Source organism: Vigna angularis, chromosome 3, assembly GCF_016808095.1.
Source record: "Vigna angularis cultivar LongXiaoDou No.4 chromosome 3, ASM1680809v1, whole genome shotgun sequence".
Classification (NCBI taxonomy): domain Eukaryota; kingdom Viridiplantae; phylum Streptophyta; class Magnoliopsida; order Fabales; family Fabaceae; genus Vigna; species Vigna angularis.
Genome location: NC_068972.1, coordinates 15,903,101 through 15,912,306, shown reverse-complemented (window position 1 = coordinate 15,912,306; position 9,206 = coordinate 15,903,101). Strand labels below are relative to the sequence as shown.

General features: G+C 36.5%; 1 protein-coding gene across 1 annotated transcript; it reads left to right on the top strand.

The window, feature by feature from the left end:
• Positions 1-317: 317 nt before the first annotated feature.
• LOC108326273 (protein SEMI-ROLLED LEAF 2) lies at positions 318-8,917 on the top strand. Its single transcript, XM_017559667.2, has 20 exons — positions 318-610; positions 1,068-1,205; positions 1,835-1,909; positions 2,017-2,132; positions 2,298-2,412; positions 2,987-3,115; positions 3,270-3,317; positions 3,683-3,888; positions 4,008-4,204; positions 4,419-4,702; positions 4,805-4,951; positions 5,190-5,603; positions 5,704-5,853; positions 6,304-6,388; positions 6,492-6,616; positions 6,772-6,963; positions 7,045-7,179; positions 7,479-7,616; positions 8,006-8,212; positions 8,586-8,917. Exons 2-20 carry the CDS (start codon positions 1,071-1,073, stop codon positions 8,682-8,684), a joined length of 2,997 nt encoding a protein of 998 aa, XP_017415156.1. The 5' UTR covers positions 318-610; positions 1,068-1,070; the 3' UTR covers positions 8,685-8,917.
• The last annotated feature ends 289 nt before the right edge of the window (positions 8,918-9,206 follow it).

The window sequence follows — 9,206 nt, the reverse complement described above, 5'->3', positions numbered from 1 at the left end:
TTTGATCTATACAAATCATTAAAAGCAACATGCTACATTTTTATAAATTTCAGTACTTAAAATGTTTTGACAGACAACAAATTACGTGTTTAATAAATAGAAATATTTAAAAAAATATTTGATTTGAATAAGTTGCGCGTGTTGTCCACTTACCGCTAAAATTGCTATGTAGTACCCAATGGAGAGTTCAAAATAAAGTTGACCAGGGAAAAAATCGTGACAGAACAGTTTCAAATTGTAAGAAAACAGGTTTTTTCTACAAGCGTGCAAGAGAGTGTTTGAAATTATGATAAAAAAAATGAGTTGTTGTGGGGTGTGTTTTGGAAGTTCTGACAGTGTTTGAAAGCGCAGGGGCATAGGTACATAGCTTTTACAGCAAAAGAAAAAGAAAAAGGAAAATGAATTTGTGTTCCACCTGACACAATCACGTGATCTTCCGCATCCAATCCAGCACACAGACACGACGTACTCACACCTTAATTTGTCTTACGCCCACGCGCCATCTTTCTTCTCTGTTCGCTGCAGTTGTTTGTTACAGTTTACTCTTCTTCTCTCCATTGTCCTCACTGTAGCGTCGGGGTTCACCTTCCGCTCCCAGATCTTGAGTGAGGTACTGCTTTTGTTGTCTCTCTTCTCTCTAACTTTTCATTGTCGATTGCGGTCTTCTCTGGAGTTTTCTGGAACTTGGTGGTTGTTATTCTGGTTTTTGGCTGCTAATACTAACAAGTTTTTTATGCGGTTCGTTTCTGCTCTGTTTATTCTTTTCTTGGTGGGTTGGTTTTCTCTTGCTTGTGCTTTTTGAAACACTGGGCATGTTTGTTGCTGTTTATTGTGTAAATCGTTTTGGTTTCAGTGTGCTTCCATTTTGGCTTTCGGGTTTTACTGAGTGTGTCCTTTGGATCCTGGCTCTGTTGCAGTTTTCTTTGTTTTTGTTTGACTTTCTTTTTTGGGTTGACTTGTTAGGGCTTTTGGTTTTTGCTGGTTGATTTTGGATTTTTTTTGTCGGGTATTCTAGCTTGGTTTGCTCTAAATTTGGCTACATTTTGGTCTCGTGTTTGGAATTGCAGGCAATGGGTGTCATCTCTAGGAAGATCTTCCCAGCATGTGGGAACATGTGTGTTTGCTGTCCTGCTTTGAGGTCAAGATCACGCCAGCCGGTCAAAAGATACAGAAAACTGCTTGCTGATATATTCCCTAAGTCCCCTGTTAGTTTCTTATCTTATCACACACTTTTTCCTCCAAAAAATTGGAACCAGTAACCTCATTGAACTCTTTTGTTCTCCACCATTGCAGCTACTTTAGCCAATGGCTCATTTTTTCCCCCATTATGACCACTCACAAAACAAATTTATTGTAGAATGTAGCTTTTACATATTCATTATATCCCCATTGGAATGAGAACGCTATTGTTTTCCTTACCTGAAGCTTAAAAATTGAACCATATTGTTACTTCTGTGCATTACTAAGGGTTATTATTTGGAAAAAACTTATATACAGTTTCTTAGGCTCTATTAATGTTGTTTTCTTATTAAAATTGTACTTTCACCTAGGTCATCTGCTTAATAAAGGTTTTCATTTAAGGTCAACTTAAATTACTGAGTTGAAACTCCAATTCTGATTGGATAATAGCACCAAAAGTTCCTAAGGAAACCTTGTTGTTTTAAGTTATCCCTTGTTCTCAATGCAAAGAATTTGTTATGATTATCAAGAACTCAGCATGCTTGTTGGTGAATCAATATATCTTACTACATGTCAATGTCTTTTGACTTTACATTTATATTTACATGAAGTAGAAATCCAGTCACTGTATTCATGTTTCAACAATTCTTGTCAGGATGAGCCTCCAAGTGACAGGAAAATCATCAAATTATGTGAATATGCTGCAAGAAACCCTTTCCGGATTCCAAAGGTATTTCATTATTCTATTTAGCGTGTATTTGTGTGTACTTCTATAAAGAAATAGGAAATCAGGAAGGATCAATTGTTGAAGTTCACTATTTCTGCTGTTTCTGCTAGATAGCAAAATATCTTGAAGAACGGTGCTCCAGGGAACTTAAATCTGAGCACATCAACATGGTCAATATCATAATGGAATCATTCAACAAGTTGCTTTCCATTTGTAAGGTTCAGATGTAAGTTTCCCATGATTGATTAGCGTATGTTTCCTCATTATCAAATATTTGATATGTTATGGATTCTATCCATTAATGCATTGTAATAATGATAATGATCTCTGCTGGCTAGTGTTTTTGTGATTCATCTTTGAAATATATATATCTTCCTCTTGCATATTCCAGAGCATATTTCGCTGTTGATGTACTTAATGTAATTTTGGAGCTCTTGAGCTATTCTAAGGATGAGACCATCCAGACACTTGGTTGCCAGTGCTTATCAAGGTTCATCTACTGTCAGGTGAATTATATAATCCAAAATCTCTAAGATACATATTGTCTGCTTGCATTTGTTGTTTGTGCATATTGTAATTAGGTTAGGTCAATGTTTGCCTGGATTTGTGTACTTGTAAACAGAAAAAAGTAGAAACAATGTCTTTGTATACAACTAAAATTTAGTGTATATTCTAGTGATTTTTGGAAGTGAGTTGACAATTTATATAAGATGTCTCATACTGGTTTGGAATACGGTTGGAATACTCCCAATAAGACTTGGTCAATCCTCCTTCCTTAAGCTAACTTTTGGGAGTGAGTTAAGCCTAACCTCCATCTCTATTATGGTATTAAAACTTATTTAGTGTGACTGGGTGTATTAACATGTACCATGCTTGAGGCACTTGAACTAGCTTTTGCTAGTGAGTTAGGATTTGTCTGTTTTTAATGATGACTATAGTCCTTCCATGGGTATTACATTTGGTTTTTCTCATAAAGACTAATTGATTGGTTTTCCTTCTGCTTTCTTCCAAACTATAAACAAGCTGAGTTGATGTTAATTTACGATGCATATTTATGCTTTTAACACAATGAGAAAACAGGTGGATGGTACATATACTCATAACATAGAAAAGTTGGTGCGGAAAGTATGCATGCTATCAAGGGAACAAGGTGAAGTAGGTGAAAAGCGTTGCTTGAGGGCATCAAGCTTGCAGTGCCTTTCAGCAATGGTAATTTGGGCCTCATTTTGATTTCCTTTGTGCTCATGATGTTTTACATTTTTAAGTTCACCGGCTTCTAATTGCTTTCCAATATTTATTATCCCATAAAAATTCGTAGTTGTGCTCTATTCATCATTTATCTGACTTTCTTTCCTCTTGGCAGGTTTGGTTTATGGCTGAATTTTCACACATTTTTGAAGATTTTGATGAGGTACTTTCAAATTTAAAGATGCTCCCCATTGAAATCATTTTAGCCTTTTAATTGTTGGAAATGGAACATTTCAAATTAATAATGAGGTGAAAATATGATGAAATAATTTTCTGGGTGGAGAAGATATCTGTGATTTCTACCTGTCCAAGGTTTTGTGATGCTTTCAATTTCATGTATAAAAAGTAATAACCATTTGTCATGAAAGCTTGATGTTTTCACTAATGGGGTAGTACGAATTAAAGCTGGCAGACATGTAGCTACAATTACATTGTATTTTCTTTGATCAATAAGCGCATCTGAATTTTGCGTAGTGAGTTTGTCTGCCTCTACTGTTGTATATTGTTACTAATTTGTTGAAAATGTAGATTGTTCATGCCACTTTAGTTAACTGTGAGTGGAGTAGACAAAATGAAGACGCTGATGTCAGGGCAGAGGCACATCATAATTGGGTGGATGAGGTTGTCCGTTGTGAAGGTCGAGGTGGTTCAGTTATTGGCACTAATGACAATCGCTCCAGTTGCTTGATCATACAGCCACGACCAGAAATAAAGGATCCTTCCCTTTTGACTAGGTATATGTTATTCAAGAGTTTATGAAAAAGTGTAGGTCATTTATATATGCTGTACTCTGTCTGTTACACTGCTTTTAATCACTCTTTGGTTCCCTTTTTAATTTATTTTTGTATTATAGAGAAGAAATTGAAAAACCAGAAATTTGGGCTCAGATATGTATTCAAAGAATGGTTGAATTAGCCAAGGAAAGCACAACTATGCGTCGTGTGCTGGATCCAATGCTTGTCTACTTTGACTTTAGACAACATTGGGCTCCTGAGAGAGGGTTAGCAATGATAATTTTATCCAGGATGGCCTACTTCATGGAGAACTCAGGTACTATTCCTCTCACCACTTTTGACAACCACTTTTCAGAAATAGATCAACCAGTGGATATGTTGTCAAATTTCATGTTTTACCTTTAAAAGCATTTGGACTTTATTTTGAAACTGCCATGAACCATGTGCAGTACTATATCAGGCTCCTCTATAGAAATCTTCTATTCTTTTTCCATAATGATGTTTTTCTTCGCACTTTTTTTTTTCAACAGGGAATCAACGCTTAATTTTGGCTTCTGTGATTCATCATTTGGACCACAAAAATGTCGTGAACGATCCTCAACTCAAGACTTGTGTTGTTCAGGTTGCCACATCTTTAGCCATGCAAATTAGATCTGGGAGGGGCTTGGCAGAGATAGGTTTTGTTGGTGATCTTTGCAGACATCTTAGGAAAAGTCTTCAAGCTTCCACTGAATTTGTTGGGGAGCAAGAGTTGAACTTAAATATCTCACTTCAAAATTCCATTGAAGACTGCTTACTAGAAATTGCCAACGGGGTAGGCTCATGAATGTCCCTCTACTCCCTCCAAAAAAACATTATTAATTTGGTCATTGCATTTCAAAAGCTACTAAACTACCTTTTTTCTTTCATTGGTTAGGTCACTGATGCCCAGCCACTTTTTGACCTGATGGCGATTACCCTAGAAAATATACCATCTGGTGTTGTTGGTAGAGCAACCATTGGATCTTTGATCATCCTTGCTCGTGCAGTCACCTTAGCATTAACTCGTTTACAATCACAGCAGGTGAGAGGAGCTTGTAAATCCTAGAGTGTTTATAGCAAATTATGTCGACTGTGAATTGAAGATAGAATATCTAGCATCATAGTTTACAGAATATGATTATATATACTACTGAAGTTTTACATGTTAGGGAGGGAGAGGAGTGGTGATGTCTTGATTATAACTTTGAAGTTCGAATAGATGAACCTTTTTTGGAATACTGAATATATCTGTTTGATCAAATTTTGGTGCTTCCTTCTAGGGATTTCCCGAAGCTCTTTTTGTGCAACTCCTAAAAGTGATGTTGCATTCAGATGTGGAGGCTCGTGTCGGAGCACACCTTATATTTTGCATTCTTCTTTTTCCAAGTTCCTTCCATACGCATGAAATTTCCTCTCTACGGTCGAGATACCTAGATCAACACAACAAAAGGCATTCTCATACTGCTTCTGTGTCTGCATCTGCTTCAATTACAGCTTTACTTGAAAAACTCCGCAGAAATAGAGAGAGCATCAAGGCAGGAAATCATGGGAATACTGTTCATGATGGTTGCCAAGAAAGGGATATTGTAGCAGAAGACTGGAAGCAGGGATGTGGCTTAAAGAATTCCCCTAACTTTTACAAACTCAGTTCTATCATTGACAGGGCTACAGGATCACCTAGTTTGACTGACACGGTAAATAATTAATTGATTTCGGACAATAGGTTTTGTTAATTGTGGTATTCTGGGTAAAATGTTGTTTTCTACTAAGTTTTGGTATTGAATGGGCTCTCAGGAACCGTATGTTATGAAACTAACTGAAGATCAAATGGCGCAACTGCTTTCTGCCTTTTGGGTTCAAGCCAATCTTCCTGATAATTTACCTTCAAATATTGAAGCTATAGCTCACTCATTCATATTGACACTAATAGTTCTACGCATAAAGGTAGAACTTTATATGTGTTTGTATTACTTTGTCTCTGTCATTTTTTGTATCCCAGTAGTTTCATCTATGTTGAATTTCTGCTTCTGGATAGATAATAAAGGTCAATCTTCAATATAGGATAATAGCAGTAAGTGACATTAATTTACCGAAGTATCTGTGACTTTGCTCTAGTAAAAGTATAATGTCAGCAGGCTATCAAACAACAGAAATTTGTTGAACTTGTCATCTTAAATTATTTTCTCTTCAAATTTGGTCTAGCTCCATTTGTCTTATGTTAACACATGCTGGCCCTGCTTTATAGGAGAATATATCTATGCTTTTACACTTGGCAAATATTGAATTCTCATTTTCGAAGTAAACCGAATACTATCACAATCTTTACCGCACTTTCTGTAATATACTTCCATAAGTACTATACTGGTTGTAAATTTTCTAAATTCGATGTTGCAGAACCTGAAAGACAGAGATAACCTAGTGATCCGATTTTTCCAGCTTCCTCTGTCTCTCTGGACTATGTTGCTGGACCAAAATAATGGTATAACATGCATTTTCCTTATGTGGACTATTTATAATTTCAAAGGACTCATAAATTTTAAGGAAAAGAGAAAGATGTGAAATTGTTGTACTTGTTCTTGCAGGAATAATGCCCCCAGCTTGTCAGAGATCTGTATTTGTGTTGTCTGCTGGCATGCTGGTATTTGCCTGTAAAATATTTCAGATTCATGATGTGAATGAAGTTTTTGCGTCATTGCCGATGTCTAATGTGAGTAACTAATATGGTTCTGATGCTGCATTACTCTTTAATGTTTGTTAGAGGAACACTCCGCTGATTTTGATGGTATAGAAAGCCATGATTTTTATTTGTAATCTAAAGTATACATCTTGATTCTTGACAACTACCTGCTTTTTTATAACCAGGTTGATCCTTTCTTGAGCATCGGTGATGACTGTCAAGTATATGCTAAGATCAATGTGGATGTGAGAGAATACGGTACTGCTGCTGATAATCAGTTAGCCTGTTCAATATTATCAGAGTTACAGAACAAAATACGTGAATGCCACCAGATCATAAAGGATGCTTTGGTTCATAATTTATCTAACGTTACTGAGGTATTACATTATATTCAGTGATCATATTTTTTTCATAAACCCAACAGTCTCTCACTTTCTGGTGCTGTTCTGTTTCTTAAGCTGGATGCAGATGAATTGGCTTTGCTGTTGTCAGAGACATTCAAGCCTGATGAAGAATTCGTGTATGGTCCACAGTCAATGCTTGATCAAAATCAAATAATTTTTCATTCCCAGGAGTCATTGTCATTTGATGGGGTATGTTATTTCTGTGATTGATGTCTCAATAGATCTATTCCATGCACGAAGACGTTGTCCTTTCTGTTCTAGTGTGTTTATGTGCGCATGCATTTGGAAACAGTTCAAAATGTGTTCCATGACATTTATATTTTGTTGCTCACAAATGTCATTTGCCATGGCTTGATATCAGGGTTTGATTGTTTAGCCCTGACCACTGCAGACTGAAAGCTTCCTGGCTATAAAATGAGAATGACTTTTTATTTGTAAACATGAAATGGAAGTTTAATACCGATATTTTAATGTTTGCTTGTATGCAGGATTTTCCCTTAAATTCAGCTGGTGAAGATGACACAATCAGTGAAGCATCTGTCTCTGACCTTTCTCGATTTATTCCAAAGATGCCTTTACCCCCTTCCGCACCTCATGTTATCAGCATTGGACAACTTATGGAATCGGTACGTTCTTTGTCTTGCATGTGTACAAGCCATTTTTGTGTATCCCTGCCTTTCTCCTCAATTCTGGATGAACGGGGAGAGAGAGGCTAGCATTTTGATTTGAAAAGAAAAAAGTATCATTAATGGTACTGTTTATATTCATATTTATGGTGCTTATGTAATGGTAAACAAATAAGAAGCCATTTCTCTTTCTTTGTACCTTATACTTTCCCATATGAACCAATGAGTGGAGTTGGGCGAGTTTAAGTGAAATGTTTTCCCATCTTTCATTCCTATTTATTCAGTCAATGCATGCAAATGGAAAAGGAATTGGAATTGAAATGCATACATTTCATTATTCGTCATTATTACTGTTCCTACAAGCTCAATAACCTATGCACTGTTTGTAGGCTTTAGAGGTAGCTGGTCAAGTGGCAGGAACAGCTGTCTCTACTTCGCCCCTACCATACAACGCCATGGCTAGCCAGTGTGAATCACTTGGGACATGTGCAAGGAAGAAGCTCTCGAATTGGCTGGCCTTTGAGAATCATTACATCCAAGCAGCTGATAAATCGTTTCTGGCAATTACTGATGTTAGAAACTCAGCACTTGAAAAGGTTTGTTCTGATTCTGATAACACTGGATGGTGCAATCATTATTTCCATGATTCCACTTAGTTTAGAAAGGGGTAAACAATGTTTTTGGTTTCTCTAAAAGTTTTAAGGTTTGATCTTTTATCAGTTCCTCTAAAAGGTGTCTATTTTCTAAAATCCCTTTCATCATTTTGTCAAAGCTTTGTCTACACTACTTCGAGGATTAAAAGTTATGCAGAAGGAACAAAAAATATTAGAGAGATTCAAACTGAAATTTGAAAAAACTTAAATGTACCAAATATATATTGTGCTATTAGAAATTACTGAGCTCTGTTCTAAAAGAATCCAACTCTTTAAATGCAGTGCTGACTTTGTTAACTTGTTACTATTTTTATAGGTAGGAAACGGTGGTGAGCATGGCCAACTGGCAAGGGACCCCATGAGGCTACCTCCTGCTAGTCCCTTTGACAATTTCCTCAAGGCTGCTGGGTGTTAGATTAGGTGTTCCATGCTTACATCTTCTGTTATGTATAGTTCCAATGTTAAATGTTCTTGCAGTCATGAGCTTCTAGGGTCTGTATCAGTCCTTGTAAAGGACTAGTAGGTAAATCCCAGTACTTTGACTTCAGTGATAAATATAATTGTAGAACGACAATTTCTCTATCTACTGTACTCTTCCAAGCTAAGGCCTTTATGATATGGAGTCTGTTACTGTTTTTCTGGGGCCAACATGCTTGTCCTGCGTACTGTTTTGGAGTCAAATGCACTGCAATTCGCTATTTTTTGTAAATCCAGTGATTAATGCACTGCAACACTCTCGTGGGCACTGCCTGTTCGTGGAGGGGTATTATTGGTTGCACGTGTTCACCAAGTCAATCTGTCACAATGCATGCATAAAGAAGATCAGGATCATGTGCAGTCTGCAACTTAAAGTTCACTTTTTTTTTTTCTTTCAAATTTTTATACAGTAAAAACAATAATTTTAAACGATTTTCATTTTGGATTTGTATGATTACAT

Coding starts and splice junctions, on each gene's coding strand:
- LOC108326273 (XM_017559667.2), top strand. CDS start 1,071: ATGGGTGTCATCTCTAGGAAGATCTTCCCAGCATGTGGGAACATGTGT. Junction 2,413..2,986: donor CAAGGTTCATCTACTGTCAG/GTGAATTATATA, acceptor ATGAGAAAACAG/GTGGATGGTACATATACTCA. Junction 3,318..3,682: donor TTTTTGAAGATTTTGATGAG/GTACTTTCAAAT, acceptor TTGAAAATGTAG/ATTGTTCATGCCACTTTAGT.